Below are 23451 nucleotides of genomic sequence, written 5' to 3' on the forward strand. Positions count from 1 at the left end.
AGTGAATAGAGACAAGGCAAGCACGGAGGAATCTGGGTGCCTGCTCTGCTCATGTCAGCCATGCATGAACCCCTTGACTGGATCCAGGGCCAGTCCACAGGACAGCGTGCAGCCCTGCCACAGAGGATTGGTTGGGAGAACTAGGATTTATTATTTGGAGGAAAGAGGACTCATCTGGGTGAGTGGTAGAGGGGGTAGGTTAAGTGTCTGAAGGGCTGCCATGTGAGAGATCTGATTGCATTTTCTAAGCCTTAAGAGAACTAGGATCAATAAGTAGAAGCAACAGAGTATCAGACTTCAACTCAACATAATGAACTCTTCAAAGAGTAAAGGGGTCCCCTCGGAATACGGATGCCACGAGCTCTTCATCACTGAAGTGCTGATGCCCAGGTGGGTGACATCAGGAGGGTGGCTGCCCAAATCGCGTATCACAGCTGGATTCAATGGGCCCCCTAAGCTCCTGTCCAATCCTGCGAGTCAAGGACTCTTTACCTGGGAGTACTGGGGCCTTTTCCAGCTGACAGGGACAAGGACGTTGGAGTTGGAGCCTGAGGAGGTGGAGGATGCACTCCGGGTGACGGCCATGGCCCTGGGCTTCCCATCACGCCCAGAGGAGTTCTGCAGTTCATCATACCGTCTCCCAATGATGGGCGTCTGCAGGGAAAAGAGCAGAGAAGCATACATTCTTCTGTCTCATCCACAGTCCTTAGTACGTGGCTCGGTCTCCCAGCAGCAACCAAGAACTGCTTATTTGATGAAAATGTAGAGAAGTTCAGTGTTACACGGAGGCTCATTTCCCTGATGTTCAAGAACACATCCTAAACCATTTTGCTTCCCTAGTGGCTCAGATGGTAAAGAATCCGCCTGCAATGTGGGAGACTGAGGTTCAACCCCTGGGTTGGGAAGATACCCTGGAGAAGGGAGTGACTACCCACTCCAGTGTTCTTGCCTGGAGAGTTCCATGGAAAGAGGAGCCTGGCAAGCTACAGTCCCTGAGGTTGCAAAGAGTCAGACACAACTGAGTGACTAACACAAAAACCATTTTGCATCTTCAACACCTTCCCACCCTCTTGAGCAACTGAAAACAAATCCAATTGCTTGTTCTTAAATGCACTTCAGAAATGACTGTAAAGATGAGAAGGGAAACATGCAGGAAAGCAAATTATTTTCAGATGTTTAAGCTTGAAAGACTTTTAAGACCAAAATTCCTTCCCTTCATTCCAACCTGTAATCACCAACCTTATACTCTCAAGTATTTAAAAATTTATTTAAATCTGTGTTTTCAGTTATTTAAATGAAACAGTCAGGGCCAGGTTCTTGGGCAACATTTAAGAAATTTCACTTCCTGAGAGGTCTGTAATGTGGTAGCTGGGTAGGCAGCACCTCCCAAACTTCAGCCCCAAGGGGGTCTCTGCAGAAGCCTGTTCACAGGCCCACATTCAGAGATGAGAGACACTGGCTGGGCGTGTTCCACCTGTCTCTCCAGGCCCATCTTTCTGGAGCAACTGGGTATCTGGGGCGTGCAGCTGACTGGCTACAGGTCTTCTGTACCTCTTTTGAATAGAATGCTAACCGGTGCTGCTAAGTTGCTCAGTCGTGTCTGACTCTGTGTGACCCCATAGACGGCAGCCCACCAGGCTCCTCCATCCCTGGGATTCTCCAGGCAAGAACATTGGAGTGGGTTGCCATTTCCTTCTCCAATTTGGAACAGAATAAACTTTAGTAAAAGAGTAAGCACCCCTCTCCTACCCTAGCAATATAAACTGTTTAAAATGGAAAAATACTGATTTGATACCTTAATGTCATATATAAACATCACAACAGTAGCAATAAACAGCATTTCACCCTGAGTGTTGAATGGTCAATGGGACGATTGTTTGAAAAAACCCAATCTGGCTACAACTGAGCCGATAAGTTGCATGTCAGCAGACCTAGTTTATTCCTTCAGTGAACTGATTCATTCAGCCAAGCTGAAGAATGTGCATGAAGTACGTTCACGCATTAGACACTGTACAGACCGTAATTACAAAGTGGACAGACCATGGTTTCTGCTTTAGGGGGCTTAGCGGTCATGGGGTAAGAGAGACAGGAAAGCAAATGTATTTTTATATCTTAGACTAACATACTTAAGTGCAGGTTTCCAAAAGTTTGTTCATGGACCAGCAGGTAAATCGGACTATTTTGTGTCCTCTTTTCTTCCTGACTCCTTAGTTTGGTTCATAGGTCTCTTCTCTCCACATTCCTTTCTTTCTCAAGGCAAGAATTTAAATGGTGGTACTGTAAAAAGCAGTGTGGGAGACTTCCCTGATGGTTCAGTTTTTAGAACTCCATGTGCCCACTGTAGGGCCCGTGGGTTTGATCCCTGGTCGGGCAGCTAAAATCCTGCATGCCATGTGACCCCACCAAAAAAACTGAACTTAATAAAAATGAAAACACAACATATCAACTTTAAAAAATTGTTAAAGAAAAAAAAGCAGTGTGGCCTGGGGAAATGACCATAAGGGCAGATTCCATAAATCTCGGTCATTCACTGGTTTGGCTACAGTTCAGGAAAGAAGGTTGCAGATACCAGACAGGACGTGGCAGCAGTCAGATAAAGAATGAGTGAAGCTCATGGTTTAAAATGCTTAAGATCATTCCATTTTAAAAATTGTCTTTTCTGTGGAATCGTTTTTACATAACTGAGGCTAGCTTCTATTTTTAAAAGCTGCCAAATGAGAGCCCCTGTGAATGTGTTCTTAAAAAAGAAAAAAAATAGGACCTCATTAGGCCTTAGAAGCTTTCATGTGACATAAATGTAAAGGAAGCCCTCCTTCTCCAGGCAGCTAGTTTAGAACTTTGCTCCTATGCATTCACGCTAAAGTTCACGGGAACAGTTAACATACCTCTGAGATATCAAAGTGGAAGTCTAGGGTTTTTCCAGGTAATTCCTTGGATGAGCTCGTCCACACTCGATGTATTTCTATCTTTGAGAGGTCGCTGTGTTGGTAGGAAGGCAAAACGAGGCTGGCCGATCGAGAAACCACCAGCTTCAAAATATTCAGAGCTTCTCTCCAGTGAATGCTCTGAAGGAAATGAAACAGTCAATACTTAAAAACTTATTTCATTAAAAAAAAACTAACATGCTCCTAGCTACTGAAGCTTCTCATGACCTGTCAGAACTCACTGATTTAAAACAGTGCAGGAAATCCTTTGATAAGTAAAAGGCAAGTGACATAAAAAAGATAATTTATCTGTAGGAGGAGCTACATTTAGGAAATAAGCAAATAAAAAAGAACAGTTTTGTCCACATTCAAATAAACAAGTTTAAAATAACAAGGTACCACTTTTGCTAATGAGGTACTTCCTTAATTTGAAAAGCAAAACAAAACAAAAAAAAAGCTCCAGCCTCCATTGCAGTTACGCTACTGTTCCCTCACTCCTCAAGATTCTCCCTGCCTCCAGTTTCCATCTACGCTTCCCACTTCTCTGGCTCTTTCTGCTCCATTTGCTTCCTGGGCGTCTGACCTCTGCCCTCAGCCCTCTTCTCTTCTTGTCCGTGTCTTCCTCATGACCTAACCCCGGAGTCTGGGAACCATTCTTAACTCCCCTCTTCCCTCCCTCCTGAGAATCTGACCCCTACCCCTGCCCACCTCCATTCCTGTTGGCACTGCCTCAGCTGAATCCTCCTTGGACTATTTCAGTGGTCTCTTAACTGGCTTCCCCACTTGCAGCCTCTCCTTGGGTCCATCAAACCCATTCCAGCTACAGTGATCGTTCCAGAATCTTCAGCTCAAGCCACTTCCCCGCTTAAACATCTTCAAGAGCTCCCCCTGGTGGACAAGGAGGAGTCCACACTCTTCGAGCAAGGCCTACGTGGGTAATCTCCCCCGGAATTCGCCATCCCAGCTGATGTCTCTAGCCTCTGTGCGTTTCCTCATGCTGTTCTCTCATCCTGGAATGCCCTTCCTCTCCTTCCTTATCAAACTCCTACTCTTCCTGAAAGTCTCACTGTGTTTCACCATCTTTGTGTCTCTGACAACTCCCAGGCAGACCGAGACACTTTTCCCATAAAAATACTGAACATGGATAACCAGCCTGATAAACGTTATTATTTGTCTAGGACTTGGAATAAAAGCACATGAAGTAAAACGCATTCCCTTCATTGTTAACTTCTGCACAAGGGAGGTCATGGTTTGATATGAAATTAGCCACCATTCAGTAAAGATCTCAAGTACCAGGGATGATCCACAGGCCTAAGAACAGGTAGTCTAATAAAACAAATTTTTTTTTTTTGAACAAGGGGCAAAGATGTGAACTGCCCCTCTGTCTCTCGTGAGTGTCAAGTGAGAAAGCGATAATGAACATCTACCACATGGTACAACTGTTACTGGAGCAATGCCACTTGGAGGAAAAAAAAAGCTTGAAAATCATTTTTAGTATTTGCAAATTCTTCAAGTAATGTGACTGGTGAAGTGAAGATGGGGAAAAAAATGTTTAAAGTTGTCAAGCTTAGTCAATGAATTTAACCAGAGAAAGCCGAGCATTTGCCCTTGAACTCTGAAACTCACCAAGTACACAGTATGTTTTGTTTGTTGGAGTATTTTCAAGTATAAATATGCCGTTTCTTAGCCTTAGTTCCTTCGACCCTAAGTGACAATTTTCTCCTCTGAATTAACCCTTCTCATCTAAAACACCTGGTCTGGAACCAGGCACACACAAGTTGCTTCTTCCTTCTTTGAAATAGAACCCCTCAAACAAGACCCTGCCCCTGCCCCCCAAGCCAGGACATGCTTTCAGTATCTGGCCTTTAAGCGCAGGAGGCAGAGACGTGTCCTCTGAAGGCTCAGGAACGCGCTGGGGCCTGGTCCTGTCTTTCTCCTCAAGACACCGCTCAGGGTGCTGGTCAGCCACTGTCTTGGCCGCTCTCAGTGTGTTACGGACATTGATAAATGAACGCGCAGCCTGGCACCCATAAAACTATGGCCAAGTACAAGCTGCATACAGAGGATGTCTTTCTGGAACAACTATCTGGAAACATGCTGGTTCAATACTCACTTGCACGTATTTTTCAATGGTCTTCAGAACTTCCACGTTGAACTGCTTTACAGGAACGACAGAAAGGTCCATGTAGCTGAGCAGACTGTGGATCACCTGCAGGAGGGGCTGCTGCATGCTGGGGAGGCCCTTCTCCAGCAGCTGTGGGGGCAACGGCAGGGTGAGTCATCTGACACCAGGTTCCACACAGAAGCACCACGGTCTCCTAGTACCTTTACGACTGCGCATTTCCTTAGAAAGGAGAAGAAAATCCTAACTGCTGAAGAGGGGGAGATGTTAATCAAAGGCAATGCTGTAGGTCTGATATATAAATGTAATATTCAGGGACTTCCCTGGTGGGCCCGTGGTGAAGACTCTGTGCTTGCACAGCAGGGGGCACAGGGTGTGATTCCTGCTTGAGAAACTAAGATCCCACAATGCCATGCAGCACAGCCTAATAAATAAGTAAATAAAAGCTCTTTTAAAAAAGAAAAATGCTTATAAAAATTTTTTTAAAGACCTAAAAAAATTCACACAATGGAATACAACAAAATAAACCTCAAAAGGAAAGCATCAAACACCACCAGTGACTGAAAATTACAAATGAAAACAAAAGAGATACATTTACAAGTTATCAAATTGATGATGGTACTGGGGAGGCTATAGGAGGGGTAGAAATCATCGGTGGAAACGGTGACTTGGATAATCTGGCGATTGAGATCCAGATAACTAAACGGGTTCATATCTTTTGAAATAGTAATTACATTTTTAGGAACTTTTCCAAACCTAGAGACAGATACCAAGATTTAAGTATGAGATTTCACCAAGGCATTACTTATAATGGTAAAAAAAAAAAAAAAAGAAAAATCCCACACAAAACAAGAAAGCTCTGTGAGCAATTTAAATATCAAACACTAGGGAAATGGATACATAAATTATGGTAATCTGTATGATGAAATACCATGTATTCAATAGAACATTTTTAAAGACAGTAAAAGATATTAGCTATATTAAGTGAAATGATAAAGAAGGGATATATAGTTTCTGTATAGTAAATGATGCTAACACTGATGTAAATGGGTGTGTGTTATAATAACACACACAGAAATAACACAGGAAGGACACCCAACAAAACCTTACTAGTCTTTCTCTCTGGATATTTTTAATTATTTTGGATGATTTTTTTTTTTTAACTGTTCTGTACCTTCTGAATTTTCTGCTATGAACACACACTGCTTTTATAATCAAGGAAGAAGTCAATGATATTTTCAAAAAGGAAAGAAAAATAATGAGCAAATTGATGTGACAGACATAATGAAAAAAGTTACTGTTCAAAACTAAAAGACAATAGAAATGATTTAAAGAAATGCTGAAATTCCACATCAAAAGTGGAAGAACTGAACAGTTAACAAATGAGGAAATAATTACACACATATTGGGTGGAAAAATGAGTATCTTCAAAAATATATGCTCTGTTAATGAGTTCAGAGCTCACAGCCATTAAACATAGTTAAGTCCTTAAATAAGATTTGAACACCCAGAATAATTTGAATAAAATCTTCCTGTCTCTGGCATGTGCTGACAGGTACCAGGGTAGTGAAAAGGAGTTTACACTTTGGAGGCAGCTATACATCATTTCAAAGGCTGCTCTGACACCTTACACTCGTGGTAGGTTACTAAACCCGCTGATTCTCAGATTCTCTGTTATAGTCACTGAGTTATTGTTAGAATCAGTTGTTCTAACTGATTCTATACAGCATCTACGATAATACATAGTAAGTGAATACATGATCAGTAAACGAAGTTAAGGCTCTTATTACCAGTTTCACACACATATTTTACCCGTGGTGGTGGTGGTGGTTTTTTTTTTTTTTAGTTTTATTTTATTTTTAAACTTTATATAATTGTATTAGTTTTGCCAAATATCAAAATGAATCCATCACAGGTATACATGTGTTCCCCATTCTGAACCCTCCTCCCTCCCCATACCATCCCTCTGGGTCATCCCAGTGCACTAGCCCCAAGCATCCAGTATCGTGCATTGAACCTGGACTGGCATCTCGTTTCATACATGATATTTTACATGTTTCAGTGCCATTCTCCCAAATCTTCCCACCCTCACCCTCTCCCACAGAGTCCATAAGACTGTTCCATACATCAGTGTCTCTTTTGCTGTCTCGTACACAGGGTTATTGTTATCATCTTTCTAAATTCCATATATATGCGTTAGTATACTGTATTGGTGTTTTTCTTTCTGGCTTACTTCACTCTGTATAATAGGCTCCAGTTTCATCCACCTCATTAGAACTGATTCAAATGAATTCTTTTTAATGGCTGAGTAATACTCCATTGTGTATATGTACCACAGCTTTCTTATCCATTCATCTGCTGATGGGCATCTAGGTGGTGGTGGTTTAGTCGCTAAGTTGTGTCCGATTCTTGTCAGCCCGCCAGGCTCCTCTGTCCACGGGATTTTTCAGGCAAGAATATTGGAGTGGATTGCCATTTCCTTCTCCAGAGGATCATCCCGACCTAGGAATCGAACCCAGGTCTCCTGCATTGCAGGCAGATTCTCTACCGACTGAGCTATGAGGGAAGCCCACTATTTTGCCCATAGAAACTATAATAGATTTTATCCTCAATTCAGGAACTTACCTCTGCCAGGTAGGTAACCATATTCAAGGTGACGTCAGCATAGGCTTCATGAAGGTACCGGCAGACCACATTGACCCACGTGGCACAGTCCCTCGTGTAGCTGTGTGTTTTATAAAGAGTCATGACGTGTGCAAGATTGGAAAGTTTGGGGTTCTTCTCTTCCAAACAAACCTTTTACGAGAAGAAAGTCAACTAGTGATACAATAGCCTGATGAATAAGGAAGAAATGTTAGCAATTTTGCTCTAAGCCCCAGCAGCCTGGAAAACTGATCGATACATTTTTGGGGGCAGCCGCAGAATACTTAGTCATTTAATTTTCACCAATTTTTTCCCACTTATTTTCTCAATAATGAAATGACCATGTGAATCGGCCACCCAGAAACGTGAATTACTAGTGATATCAGTATCTTCAGGTTTATGAAACGTTATCACCCCGAGCCTGGTAACCGCTGTTCAACATCGGGTCTTGGATCTGCCTGAGGGTGAAGCCTTAAGGCCTACCTGAGCGATTCTCTCAGCTACATCCTTACAGAACTGGTTGGGGTTTTCAAAATGCTGTATCAGCTGGGGCAGAAGACACAAGACATTCAGTGGAAACCCTGGATTAGAGAAGATACAAACGGAGATACGTGAATATGGTGCATTTGAGCCATTAACAGCATGAAGGCCTATTACAGATTTTATTCCGAGGAGATGCAAAAGCAGCCTTTTGAAGTAACTTTGATCTAACATAAAATCCATGATAAATGTACAACCACAATGGCATCTGTTCAAAGCAGGCACTGAAGTAGATTTGCAATTTTCAGATACAGTGCTGTCATGCTATCGACTGTTGCAAGTAAGGATTGTTGGCATAGATTTTAAAAAGCGGATTAAAATGAACAGAAGCACTAGTTTGAAGTTTTTATCAAAAAAATGTATTTCAAGGAAAACTTGTTTGAAAAGACACAGGCCAATCAATTTAAGTTATCAAAGATTCTTTGAAATGATGAGGAGCAGCTTAGTTCTACTGTATTAAGCTTTGGCTTCCTGGAAAGAATTGTGGGCCACATGCCATGGTATTAAAAATCTGGTTTGCTGATTTAATTCAAAACAACGGGGAACCAGGGGAACTTTCAAGAGGAAAATAAAGGCTCAGAAAAATAAAGGATTTAAGAGTTAATAAAAAAGAGAAAATGTCTATAAAAGCAATGGAATAAACTAGCACTGTCTGCAACGTGATCTGGAAAGCAGAAAGAAAAATCTCATGTATTATTCTTGCCCCTTTTATGCTACTGCCTTAAAAACATCTACAATAAACATAGTTCAGACTTATACAGGGCTTCCCTAGTGGCTCAGTGGTGGAGAATCCTCCTGCCAAAGTAGGAGACCCAAGTTCGATCCCTGGTCCAAGAAGATGCCACGTGCTGCAGAGCAGCTAAGCCCACGCACCACAATATTGAGCCTGCGCTCTAGAGCCTGGGAGCAGCAACTACTGAGCTGACGTGCCGCAACTGCTGAAGCTCACGCAGCCTTGAGCCCGAGCTCCGCAACAAGAGGAGCCACCACAGTGAAGAGGAGCCCCCGCTTGCCACACCTGGAGAAAGCCTGCTTGCGGCAAAGACCCAGCACATTAAAAAATAAATTTAAAAAGATTAAAGAAACACTTCTATACAAATTTTAAAAGAAAAAATAAACTATTCCCAAAGAACCATTTTTAAACACAATCATTAAAAGCGCTAAGCCCACATTATCTTATTACATGAAACACTCGTTCCACCATGACCAGAACTCAAGAGTGTGAGCTTTACCAATGGCTTGAGATGAGTCCACCATGGATACTCTGGACACTGGAGTCAGCAAGCTGAACAGCTGCAAGGTAAGGTCGGTGGTGGTGAGGGAGGTGAACCCCTTCAGCAGCAGCTGCTGCAACCCCGAAAAGTCTGCCCACTTGAGCTGCGCCTGCAGTTTCTCTAGTTTTTCTCGGTTCTCAGCTTTATCAAGTGGCATGTGAGCCAGTAGTCTGTTCAACAGCCTCAGGGCCATTAGGTATTCAAACTCAAAATCAGATTCCATCAAAGCCACTGTGACCCAAAAGATGGTGGCCAACAGGTTGGTTGGATGGTTTATGTGAGATGGGTCGGTGAGGCTGTCCTTCAAGGAGGACGAGCTTCTGGTTTTCGAGGAGAGGCCTTGTTGGGTACAGGCCTGAATTCTGTCCAGGGTGGCACTCCGAGGTGGGTCTGAGGACCGGTCGACAACACCGAACTTCTTGGGCACTGAGAAGCTCCTTTGATGCCGGCTGCGTTCTGCAGTCGCCGTGTTGCCGCTGGCTGCCCCAGGGTTCACGTTGAGTTGGCCTGTGCTCTTTCTGCTCGCCGTCAGCTTAGTGTTAGAGCTTAAGTCTGGTGATGAAGAGCTGGGTATAAGAATTAAAGAGGTCAGTAGGAATCCAGTGCATTTCAGTGAAAGGCTAGTCCTTTTAAGATCCATCAACAAAGTGGGGAAATCATTCCTTGGAAATATTACTTTCTAATCATTTTTTTTCGCATTCTTAAATGAAAAGGAATATGTTTCCTTATTCTTAAACATAATGCTGTAAAAAACCAACTTAACCACAACAATCCTCACTAACAAAACAACAAAACCAAATACTGACTTTAACTTATTGAAAAGTTAAAGAAATAAGCAGTTGGCTCTAAAGTTTACTGATCATTCATTTAATTTTTGTTTGAATTTAGGTGAGAATAATTATGAAATAAAATGTATCTAATAGGTATAAATGTTAATACTCTATTAACTGACTGATAAAAGGAACAGATACAGAAATATCTAGAAAGAAAAATGTAAATGCTTGTGTTAAAGGTCAATTTTTGTACTTATAAAATTTATGAAAAATGATTTCTAAGTGTATTCCTGTCAACATTGTTGCTGAATTTTTACTGATATAGATTAACCTGTGGGTTTATACAGATAAATATATATGATGTTAGTAATTACACTAAAATTACCTATTATAAAAATGTTCACCTTAAAAATGAAACAAGGCCCAACCTACTATAACATTACTGATTCAATTTCAAGCAAGATGAGCTTAATTTTCCAAACAGAATATGAAACTGTGAATGATTTAAAATGGGTTATTAAACATTGACAGGAACAAAGGGAATTAAAAACTAAAAAAGAAAGATCCTAAGGTAGAAATTTCTTCAAGTAAAATCAACATTTATTTCAAATGTTTTTATGGTGATGGATCAGATAAGTCTTGTATATATGCATTTAAAAAAGAATGCTTAGTTTGTTTCTATAAAATGTGATAAATAGGATAAATATATAAAATATGAAAAAATACTCATAGAAATAGGAAATTTAAAAAAACGAATATTTGTATTACTTAGAAGTAACACATTGTCTAACTTCCTGTGTACATATGTGTCTGTTGTAATTTCCTTTTTTTTTTTTTTTAACTGAAGGAAATGTCATACATACTTTCTCGGGTCACAAACAGACTTCAAAAAACTAGATTTGTTCTTTAGACTTTGCCCAAAGTCCAGGCTTCTCCAAAATATTCAGTACAGTGTATCTGATTTTAAAATATTGTTCAGCTGATGCTCACCGAGATAGTACAGTTAAGAGATCAGTGTTCTTCAAGCAGTCAGACAAGTTGTCCACGGCAGCTTCCAAGGTAAGAAGGGCTTCCATGACATAACCCTGCCAGACACACAAAGACAACATTCTGTGCCACTTACAATTACTGCTAGCATCTTGAAGATAAATTTAATGGATACAAACTTTATTCAAATACTGATACCATCTTTGAAAGCTGGACAGTCATGGCTACTTTAATTTACAATGAAATTTTAAGGGCTACTTGGGAAACTCAGATGGCTTAGGAGTTAGCAGGTAATCATGATGATTTCTCTCCCTAGATGTGAGGTTTTCAACAGATCAGTCTCATTCAAAACCCAACAGGGAGGGGTAAGGCTACAGTGGGCAAGCGTGGCCCCTTGCTGAGGGGATGGTGGGCATTTGAAACACAGAGTGGCAACATTTGGAAGCCAGAGATTAAGAGATGAAGGATGAGAAGGGCTGTGACTCGGGGCATTTTAAAGTGTGCTTCCAATGGCCAGAGGAGGAAAAGAAGCGAAAGTCTCCAGGTGTACAGCCCTCTGAGATGCAGAACATTTCTGATGGAAAAGAAGGCCTTCCCTCAGCTACAGAGCTTGTAATGCCCCTGGCTTTCCACCTGTTCAGCTCTCCAGTCTCTGGGTTCCACAGTCCACAGGGTCCTCTTGTGGCATCTACTCTGCCCACTGTTTCTTTAGCTTTTCTCAGTTTATGGAAGGCCAGCCATACAGACAGGAGTGGTGCTCTGCACAGACAAAATAGCACCCTCCCTCCCTTCTCTGGGTGAGGAGGCTGCACAACTGCATCTCAGGTTGTTAGTAAAAGGACAAAAACAAGACAAAATACCTCCCCCAGGCCCCACCAAACAAAATCAATAAAAACAAAGAGTCACCAAAGGATTTCAGTTACTGGCTCAATAAAATTGTCCACTGAATTTCTAGAACAGCACCCCCTCTGGAGAGATACTTGTAATAACAAAAGTCAACCTCTAGAATTTTTGGCTGGGATAATTGGCAGGAGGAAGAAAGTTCAAAGAAAGTCATTAACTCTTCATCTCTGCACTGAGAGAAGGGTGAATGCCTCGCTTTCCTTCAGTACCTGAATCTCATCTCCGTGCTCGCCAATCACCTCCACCAGCCTGGAGAGGAGGTCCGACAAGGCGTGTGCTGACAGAGGTTGTTTGAGGGCCCGGAATATCTGGAAGGAGCGGCCGGCATAGTGCCGGGAGGAGCTGGCGAGGGCCGTCTGCAGCGCCACTTCACTCAGGTGCTGCTCCAGGTGGAAACCTAGGGCACAGGGGCGGGAGCAGGTCAGCACTCAGCTGCTCACCGAGGCCACCAGCCATCTGTGCGCTTACGACAGGCTGGCTGCACAGCGCCCCCTCCTGGTGGTACTCAGTTAAAATGAACCCTGTGATTGGGATTGACAGACATACACACTGCTATGTATAAAACAGACAGCTAATGCTTGTGTGTTAAGTTGCTTCAGTCGTGTCCAACGCTTTTGCGACACCATGGACTGCATCCAGCCAGGCTCCTCTGTCCATGGGATTCTCCAGGCAAGAATACTGGAGTGGGTTGCCATTTCCTCCTCCAGGGAATCTTTCCGACTGTATCCAACTGGCATCTCTTAGGTCTCCTGCATTGGCAGGCGGGTTCTTTACCACTAGCACCATCCGGGAATTCCTATAACGAATGAGAAACGGCTGTATAGCGCAGGGAACTCTACTCAGTGGTCAGTGGTGACCTGAATGGGAAGGAAATCCAAAAAAGAGGGGATATGTGTATATAGAAGGCTGGTTCACTTCGCTATACAGTAGAAATGTTCACCTTAACACAACATTGTAGAGCAACTATACTTCAATAAAACAAAAAATTAAAACCAAATCTGAATCAATCTTAAAGGGACACAGTGGAATAGAAAGAGTTTGGAGCAAGCTTTGTGGAGTAGAAAGCTTCAGAGCAATATGGTCCTGATTTCAAAGGAGAGATTTGGGACGCTGGGAAAGAAATTTATTCTGTGACCCTGTTTCCTTGTCTTTACCTTGTGAATCAGAGCATCCACCTCAAAGAGTGGTTGTGAAAATCAACTTAAAAAGGGCTTAGAGTGGTGTCTGACACATCACTGGTGCTTACAAATGTATTATTAGTTATTGTGCTGCTACTGTTTGGCATCATTCTTCTGCACTTTTCACATAGAATATGTTTGCTCCTTTGTCATACGAGAACCGTTCGACACAAGTCTTGTGAATGAAGAGGAAAGTGATGAGTGGATCTGACCAGCCAGGCGGCACTAGTGGTAAAGAACCCTCCTCCCAATGCAGGAGACGTAAGAGACATGGGTTTGATCCCTGGGCTGGGAAGATGCCCTGGAGGAGGGCATGGCAACCCACTCCAGTATTCTTGCCTGGAGAACCCCATGGACAGAGGAGCCTGGGGGGCTATCGTCCATAGGGTCACAGAGAGTCAGACATAACTGAAGCGACTTAGCACGTACACACGCATGTACACAAGCACAACCAAAGCCTGGGCGAAACTCCCTGTTCTTCAGAATCGTCCATAAACAAGCAGGCATGGAGGTGCAGGCACTGCAAAGAAGGCAGGGACTGGTTGAACTTTCACCTCCTGAGTGTTTGTTCTTCCAACAGCATGAAGGTAATCTCAGCCCTCAGAAAACCATCTGATCATAATAAAATGAAAACGTAAGGGAAAACCCATGGCTGGAGAAGGCAATGGCACCCCACTCCAGTACTCTTGCCTGGAAAATCGCATGGACGGAGGAGCCTGGTAGGCTTCAGTCCATGGGGCCGCTAAGAGTCCGACACGACTGAGCGACTTCACTTTCACTTTTTACTTTCATGCACTGGAGAAGGAAATGGCAACCCACTCCAGTGTTCTTGCCTGGAGGATCCCAGGGATGGGGCAGCCTGGTGGGCTGCCATCTATGCGGTCACACAGAGTCGGACACGACTGAGGTGACTTAGCAGCAGCAGCAACAGAAAACCATCTGATTATAGTAAAATGAAAACGTAAGGGAATATCTATGGCTGAATTCTGGGCCATTAAATCCTCCACTTGTTGCACCTCTTTATGTGCAGAAAAACCAGGCTATGCGAGTCAGTGGACCTGATAAAAACAGTGATTTGTGCTGCCTCCGTGATGGAGAGGCTCTGGGGGCACATTTGATGGTTCCATGAACATGGACCAGGAGGGAAAATTCAGTGTTGCTGTTCCTGGTGCTACTGCCTGGCTGGCTGAGCCCTGGGACATGCAGGACACCAAATAAGACAATGCTCCTGCGGCGTCAACCAAGTGTCCTGGAAAACAGACTTCGGCACGTTCAGGGTAGGAAACACAAGATTTAACCCTTACAGGTAGTTCACAACCTATGAATGGATATTTCAAAATCGTTTTTTACATCTTTGTTTTGCTTTTCAAAACATATTTTTCTATTTAAGCCATTTTATATGTGGAGGTTAGGTCCCATGGTGATGAATAAAAACTTCTTTAAGTCACACTGTTGGAGGGACTCCCCTGGTGGTCCAGTGGTTAAGACTCTGCACTTACACTGCCTGGGAGTGTGAGTTCAATCCCTGGTCAGGGACCTACGATCTCACATGCCACAGTGTGGCCAAAAAAATCTTAAAAAAAAAAAGAAAAAATAAATCATACTGTTGGAAGTATTCTAGTAGGATTGCTGACCCCCAACCCCCTAAGATGACGTCCTTTGGGAAAAGCTATTTAATGAGTGGCAGAGAAAAGAAAGGGGCTTCCTAGGTGGCTCAGTGGTAAAGAACCCAACTGCCAATGCAGGAGATTTGGGTTCGATCCCTGGGAAGAGAAGATTCCCCTGGAGGAGGAAATGGCAACCCACTCCAGTATTCTTGCCTGGAGAATCCCACGGACAGAGGAGCCTGATGAGCTATAGTCCATGGGGCCACAAAGAGTTGGACACAACTGAGCGACTAAACAACAACAACGGAGAAAAGAAAAAGGTTTCCTTTCTCCCTGTTACACAATGAAGCCACATTTCCCAGTCCTCCTCACAGTCGGATGTGACCTTGGGCTTGAGTTCTGGCCAGTGGGACAGGGGAGATGCGCTGGATGCCACACTCAAGGCTAGCAGGCAAACTCCCCTGGGGTGACCCTCCACGCACTCTGTTCCTCCACCTGCCCCTGGACACAGAGGGTTGAGTGGAGACCCCTGAGCCTAGCGGGGGGCAGAGACACAGAATGGGGGGGTTCCCTGAAGCACCAGGTGGAAAGCTGCTCCCAAACGTCCACATTGAACTGTGAAACAGCCTCTTGTGTTAGGTCTCTGAGCTTTGGGGCTTATTTACTACAGCAGCTATGCTACCCTGACTAATACAAGTGTTTCCAGGAACACATCTTATTGTGCTATACTGGAAGTAGGCAGAAAGCAGCCACGTTCAAGGAAATTGTAGTGAGTAAAAATATCTTGAGAAAGATGTGAAAAGACACAGAATATTCTAAGTGAAAGTGAAGTCGCTCAGTTGTGTCCAACTCTTTGCAACCCCATGGACTGTAGCCCACCAGGCTCCTCTGTCCATGGAATTTTCCAGGCAAGAGTACTGGAGTGGGTTGCCATTTCCTTCTCCAGGGGATCTTCCCGACCCCAGGGATTGAACCTGGATCTCCTGCATTGTGGGCAGATGCTTTCCTGTCTGAGCCACCAGGGAAGTCCAGAATGTTCTAAGCAGCCTGAAACATGCTCTGAGAATATGCTATATATGGCATTCATACTTTTTCTCATTTTTAGTATCTTTATACCATCAAGTGGAGAAGGAAATGGCAACCCACTCCAGGATTCTTGCCTAGAGAATCCTGTGGACGGAGGAGCCTGGTGGGCTGCCGTCTATAGGGTCGCAGAGTCAGACACGACTGAAGCGACTTAGCAGCAGCAGCAGCAGACCATCAAGAGTTTTACACAAATGAAGAGTTCACATGCATCACAAAATTTCTCCTTCAAGGCTACTGAAATGACTTTTAAGTGGGGGAAATACCAGTAAAAGCAGTCTTAATACTTCAAAGAAATTCCAAAGGGGAAACTCAAAACAAGAAATGGCAATTCCATTCTGGGAACAACTTTCCCATTTCAGTTTAACAGTATTTTTTGTTTCTTAGCATGTATCCTCTGATAATGAAAAGATATGTGGCTTATCTGGAATGTTTCAAACTGTAAAATGTGCTAATTATCAGAGCAGCCAGAAGAGCCACTGAGACATATTTACTATGGCCAGCCTGCTGAGTGAGAAAAGGCAGAGATAGCTGTTTATCAGGCTGAGGAACCAAATTTAAATTTCATACACATATCAGCTCTGCCCAAGCTGATCTGAATGGAATCCAGCTAAGGGCTTAAATATCGTGCGGCTGCTGCTGCTGCTGCTCCTAAGTCACTTCAGTCGTGTCTGACTCTGTGTGACCCCAGAGACGGCAGCCCACCAGGCTCCACCATCCCTGGCAAGAACACTGGAGTGGGTTGCCATTTCCTTCTCCAATGCATGAAAGTGAAAAGTGAAAGTGAAGTTTGCTCGGTCGTATCCAACTCTTAGCGACCCCATGGACTGCAGCCTACCAGGCTCCTCCGCCCATGGGATTTTCCAGGCAAGAATACTGGAGTGGGCTGCCATTGCCTTCTCCTGTTGTATGGCTACTAGTGTCTAAATTAGCATCAGACCGTGTTCAGAATATTGAGTGGTCACTGGCACAGGACTTGTCAGCAAATACTTTTAAAGCCCAAAACATTTTATTGAAAAATTATTCTTATTTAAGAAAAACCCAGTTTGCAAGACGGACCATTTTCTCCCAGTTGAGTCTGATGACAGTGAATAAAATTTCTTTCTCATGGCCTTCTTTAAATAAAATTAATACAGGCACCGTTTTGTTGTAGTGAGGGAAATAAAGCAAGAGAACAGAGACACTGGGGAAATCGTTTGCTAGAGCATCATGCAACTACGTGTGACGTTAACTATCATTAAGTTAGGCACACCGGAAAAAGCTTCACTACCCTCTGTGAATATTCCTTGGCTATTGCTGCCAAATGGAGAATTTTACACACACACACACACACGCACACATAAATACACACACAGTGTGTAGCTGTACGGGGAGAATGAGCTCCGTTGCAGAAAAATGCTGAAAGTGGGCTTTGTAGAAACAGGATGAAGTACCTGATTTGGAATCTCTGAACACGGATACAACGTGACGTAGAAAGTTGGTGAGTTGTTCAGCACTCTTTGAATTCTGATTTTTGGGTGTGATGTCCTCGTGGCACCAAAGTGGACCAAACGCCCTTCAACAAAACACACAAACTGTCAAAAATGTAACTATCATTTTGCACAACCATATACACAGTTCTAACTCCAAAGGGGCAACAAACATTTTTTTTTTAATTTACTTATTAATTTGGTGGAAAATTTCAGTCTTACAAAGCTTAAGAGCACACTCAAAATAGAGCTACTTAACTGGATGGAGACATACTTTTGCATATGTTTTGCTCACAAAATTAAAACTTCTCAATTCACCAGGACAGTGTTCATTCAGCACGTAACAGGTTCTTTGTCTTAAATGAAATGATGTAACACGTCAAATAAAGCACAGATTTAGACACAGACCCCCTTTATACACTTCAGAATGTGCAGAGGTAACATTCTATCAGGATCACGCTGTAGGTGAAGTCGCCAAACGCTGTAGGACACACTGAAGATACAACCTCTGCTGTCTACTCGGTGCCTCTGTGCTAAGAGCGGGGGGATCCATGTGTGAGACTCTCAGAGAACGCCATTCACAGCACTGACACTGCTGAGCGGTGAGAAAGCCTTTCTTCCCCACAAACCAGTCAGGTCTCTGAGACACCCTGTAAGGAGGCACCACCAGCCCCTACCTGAGCTTTCTGCACGTTAAATTCTATATTGAACTGAGCTAACAGAAGCAGAAGATATTAAGAAGAGGTGGAAACAATACACAGAAGAACTATACAAAAAAGATCCTCACGATCCAGATAATCACGATGGTGTGAACACTCAGCTAGAGCCAGACATCCTGGAATGTGAAGTCAAGTGGGCCTTAGGATGCATCACTACAAACAAAGTTAGTGGAGGTAATGGAATTCCAGTTGAGCTATTTCAAATCCTGAAAGATGATGCTGTGAAAGTGCTGCACTCAATATGCCAGCAAATTTGGAAAACTCAGCAGTGGCCACAGGACTGGAAAAGGTCAGTTTTCATTCCAATCCAAAGAAAGGCAAAGCCAAAGAAATGCTTAAAATACCACACAATTGCACTCATTTTACAGGCTAGTAAAGTAATGCTCAAAATTCTCCAAGCCAGGCTTCAGCAATACGTGAACTGTGAACTTCCAGATGTTCAAGCTGGATTTAGAAAAGGCAGAGGAACCAGAGATCAAATTGCCAGCATCCACTGGATCATCAAAAAAGCAAGAGAGTTCCAGAAAAACATCTATTTCTGCTTCATTGACTATGCCAAAGCCTTTGACTGTGTGGATCACAACAAACTCTGGAAAATTCTGAAAGAGATGGGATACCAGACCACCTGACCTGCCTCTTGAGAAACCTGTATGCAGGTCAGGAAGCAATGGTTAGAACTGGACATGGAACAACAGACTGGTTCCAAATAGGAAAAGGAGTACGTCAAGGCTGTATATTGTCACCCTGCTTATTTAACTTATATGCAGAGTACATCATGAGAAACGATGGACTGGAAGAAGCACAAGCTGGAATCAAGATTGCTGGGAGAAATATCAATAACCTCAGATATGCAGATGACACCACCCTTGTGGCAGAAAGTGAAGAACTAAAGAGCCTCTTGATGAAAGTGAAAGAGGAGAGTGAAAAAGTTGGCTTAACGCTCAACATTCAGAAAACTAAGATCATGGCATCCGGTCCCATCACTTCATGGCACATAGATGGGGGAACAGGGGAAACAGTGGCTGACTTTATTTTTCTGGGCTCCAAAATCACTGCAGATGGTGATTGCAGCCATGAAATTAAAAGATGCTTATTCCTTGGAAGGAAAGTTATGACCAACCTAGACAGCATATTCAAAAGCAGAGACATTACTTTGTCCACAAAGGTCCATCTAGTCAAGGCTATGGTTTTTCAAGTAGTCATGTATGGATGTGAGAGTTGGACTATAAAGAAAGCTGAGTGCTGAAGAACTGATGCTTTTGAACTGTGGTGTTGGAGAAGACTCTTGAGAATCCCTTGGACTGCAAAGAGATCCAACCAGTCCATCCTAAAGGAGATCAGTCCTGAATATTCATTGGAAGGACTGATGTTGAAGCTGAAACTCCAATATTTTGGTCACCTGATGCGAAGAGCTGACTCACTGGAAAAGACCCTAATGCTAGGAAAGATTGAGGGCTGGAGGAGAAGGGGACAACAGAGGATGAGATGGTTGGATGGCATCACCAACTCAATGGACATGGGTTTGGGTAGACTCTGGCAGTTGGTGATGAACAGGGAGGCCTGGCATGCTGTGGTTCATGGGGTCACAAAGAGTTGGACATGACTGAACGATGAACTGAACTATGAAAATTGAACCAAAAGCTAAATCATTCCTTGAAAAAACCATAAAATCTGAAAAAAAAAAATGGGATCACTCGCAGTTTTCTTGACTTTGATCTCTTATTAGTTGGATTCCTTTTCCATCATGTGTCTGATTGTTTCTGATTCCTGAATTCCATTTATAAGTGACCCTTTGGACTAGATGAGCAGACAGAGGTCCCCGCTCTGCAGCTGCTACTGGGTTGACCATGGCTAATACTTTGGGTTTCTAGAGCGATGTTCTCTGCCAAGTCTTGGAACTCCCAGAGGCTGGTAGCTCTAATAGATGGTGAAAGTCATGCTTGCCTCCTGCCTGCATCTGCTACCTGCTCATTAGGCAGGAAATCTCCCTGCTCCTCCACTGTGACATCAGGGGAGTCGTAGACAGCGCCTCCCAGGGTCTGCCTCGTACACAGACGCCAGCAGATGCAATTCAGAAGAGAGGAGACTTCATTAGAATTTTCATATGCGGTTTTAAAGTGATGGCACTCTTCCAAAAGACTGACCCCAAAACAGCAGCCCATCTCCTGACTCCCTTACCTGGTCGTCAGAAACTCAATGAGCTTGTTTGCCTTCTCATCTGAGTCGGCAGCTGCGTCCGCATCTTCTACCTCCTGGGTCATCTGTGGGAGATTCCCACTGCTGCCTCCTAGACTGATGCTGGATGAAGTGGAGCTGGAGCTGAGCCCTGAGTCTGGCACCGGGGACGACTGGTCCTCTCTCAGGAAGTCGAAGCCACCTGGTGGGAGACGAAGTCCAGGTGGGATGTGCAGGGCAGGCAGTGAATGAGGTCGGGAGGTGTGCATCAGGAGGTGTGCCGTTATTTACATTTTTTGGGAAAAAAACACTTGATTTTTGACTATGGCTATGATTAAACACGGAGAAGGCAATGGCACCCCACTCCAGTACTCTTGCCTGGAAAATCCCATGGGCGGAGGAGCCTGGAAGGCTGCAGTCCATGGGGTCGCTGAGGGTTGGACACGACTGAGCGACTTCACTTTCACTTTTCACTTTCCTGCACTGGAGAAGGAAATGGCAACCCACTCCAGCGTTCTTGCCTGGAGAATCCCAGGGACAGCAGAGCCTGGTGGGCTGCCGTCTATGGGGTCGCACAGAGTTGGATATGACTGAAGTGACTTAGCAGCAGGATTAAACAAGACTGGAACTCTTTCTTTGCTTATGGAATAGTTGCACTGCTGTGTAAACCAGTGTGATTTGGTAATAGATGGTGCTCTGCTATTTTCTACTTTGGTGTCTTTTTTTCCCCCCTTTTCTCCCCCAAGATACCACCTTTTATTTATCAGACTGGTAAAGACAAACAAGTTTAGTAATAGTAGGTGTGCAATACACACTCTTGAATACTGCGGGTTTAAATTAGTGCAACAATCTTGGAGAACAATTTGCAATATCAATAAAAAAAATTTAAAGACATCCATCTTTTGTTTGACCCAATAACTACAAACTAAGAAATGTATCCTGGAGATATACTGATTAAAAGTACATCAAGGTATATGAGCCTAGGGGCTCATGGAGGCATTTTGTATATTGGCCAAGAAGCAAAACAGACACAAACCAGAACAATTTCTCCAGGTGTGGATAAGAAACATATGAGTTAAGATACGTGGTTCAATGGATACTATGATGCTGCTGCTGCTGCTAAGTCGCTTCAGTCGTGTCCGACTCTGTGCGACCCCATAGACAGCAGCCCATTAGGCCCCCCCGTCCCTGGGATTCTCCAGGCAAGAACACTGGAGTGGGTTGCCATTTCCTTCTCCAATGCAGGAAAGTGAAAAGTGAAAGTGAAGTCGCTCAGTCATGTCCGACTCTTAGTGACCCCATGGACTGCAGCCCACCAGGCTCCTCTGTCCATGGATTTTCCAGGCAAGAGTACTGGAGTGGGGTGCCATGGATACTATGCAGGACATAAAAAGGATGGCATGGAACCATTTGTGCTAAGATACAAAGATCTTCAAAATACCCAGTCTTCTGATTAAGCTCACTTAATCAGCCTTTTTCTAACACTTAGCAAATCATTTGATGCTCTGGTGTTTTAACTGACGCTTTCTGCAAAAGAAGTGTGTGTGTGTGTCTGTGTGTGCATGCTTTCACACGCCCACTGACTGATGAATAGCTCTGTTACACATCTGTACCTAACTGTGCTGTAGGTAAATTATTCTTGGGTAACAGATGATTTAACTATATGACATGATACTATTTTTGAGGATAACAGCGATAAGTAGGTTATACACAATGTTTTGCATAAATGTGCCCAGAACTCTGAATGTGTATATTAATTTACTGTAATTATGTCTCAAGGTACATAGGGAAATGTCTGGCGCCTTGGTGATACCTGGTCTCAAAATGCTGCAGGCGGTCACTGTTCTGCACACTCTCCTCCTTGGGTGTTCCAGACTCATGCTCTCTCAGTCAATGGATATTAATTTTTTTCATAACATATTTAATGAAAATATCAATCACAGTAATAATTTAAAAAGTATATTTGGAAATATGAAGGATTTAACATCAAGTAAAATAGTGCATATTTATTGTGCATAATGGTGCATATTTTATCCCTTAGAAAGCCAGGGTGAGGGTAAAAGCAGAGACATTGATGTGGGCTCCAGGGACACCCCCAGGTACCCTCAGACTTGTGACACTGTCTCAGGCTCCCGGCCCCTCCTCCTTGTGTTACCTGTATAGAGGTACTCGGGCTGATAAGCTGGCTGAACGGTTAGAGTCTTGGCTTCGCCCATCTCTCGAGTCTGCAGGAGCACAGAAGCAATGGCATGGAAATTGCTGTTGCAAGAGAGGGCAATCAGGAGGTGAAGAAGCAATTTTTTGCTGTGTTCAAAGACTTCGGGCCGGTAATGGTCCAAACCTGGAACGAAACGGTGCAATCTCTTAATATAAACAAACCTTCAGCTCGTCTGGATTCCAGGGATGGCAAAGATTCCAAGATGCCCGGGAGGAACACGAGGAACACGTCAGACGAATGTTTAGTTTCCTTTGTTAGTTTGTTACCGACATAAAGAAATCAGGCTTAGGAAAATCAGATGTTTTCTTCCTTAAAAAATGTTCTTCTGAAATGCTGACAGATGGACTTTTCTTGACCTCTCTGTAGCATCTGACATGCTTAGCATTCCTCTTTCCTGAGATGTTCTCTTCCCTGTTACTAAAGGTTTCTAACTTTATCTCTCTCTTTCTGAGTCTCCCTGCCTGGCTGATTCCTCTTTCCATTTTTTTCGCTCTGCACCTTGGGTATTTTAAAACCTCAGTGCTTAGCCGACCATGTTCTACATTCTTTCTCTCTATGCACTGACTGTGTCTCGGGGCTTTAAATTTATCATGGAGAACCAAAGCCCCTGAAAGAAGTCCAGCTTGTTTTGAATATCTCTACAGAAGTAGCATGGATGAGGTACCATTCTCTGTTATGGTGCCAGGACAACTTTAAACAATGACTGATCAACTGGAATTATAGAGATGTCACAGAAAGGATGGTGAAAAACAGAAGATATTAGGTATTTCAGAAAAGCAGGATGGCCACGTAAAAGGGCAGCTCCCTGGGATGACTTGTGTGGCACTATAGTGGCC

General features: G+C 43.5%; 1 protein-coding gene across 1 annotated transcript in view; it reads right to left on the reverse strand.

Annotated features, from left to right (window-relative positions):
* Positions 1-23451, reverse strand: part of FRY (FRY microtubule binding protein) — a 250254-nt gene that overhangs the window by 35584 nt on the left and 191219 nt on the right. Inside the window, exons 39-49 of the mRNA XM_061434828.1 lie at positions 22553-22738; positions 20401-20599; positions 17468-17589; positions 12376-12563; positions 11267-11361; positions 9462-10069; positions 8173-8270; positions 7672-7842; positions 5038-5178; positions 2886-3065; positions 493-654 (exon numbers count right to left, since the gene is read on the reverse strand). Coding sequence (XP_061290812.1) covers positions 493-654; positions 2886-3065; positions 5038-5178; positions 7672-7842; positions 8173-8270; positions 9462-10069; positions 11267-11361; positions 12376-12563; positions 17468-17589; positions 20401-20599; positions 22553-22738 — 2150 coding nt within the window. The remainder of the gene's footprint in view (positions 1-492; positions 655-2885; positions 3066-5037; positions 5179-7671; positions 7843-8172; positions 8271-9461; positions 10070-11266; positions 11362-12375; positions 12564-17467; positions 17590-20400; positions 20600-22552; positions 22739-23451) is intronic.

Source organism: Bos javanicus, chromosome 12 (assembly GCF_032452875.1).
Source record: "Bos javanicus breed banteng chromosome 12, ARS-OSU_banteng_1.0, whole genome shotgun sequence".
Lineage (NCBI taxonomy): Eukaryota > Metazoa > Chordata > Mammalia > Artiodactyla > Bovidae > Bos > Bos javanicus.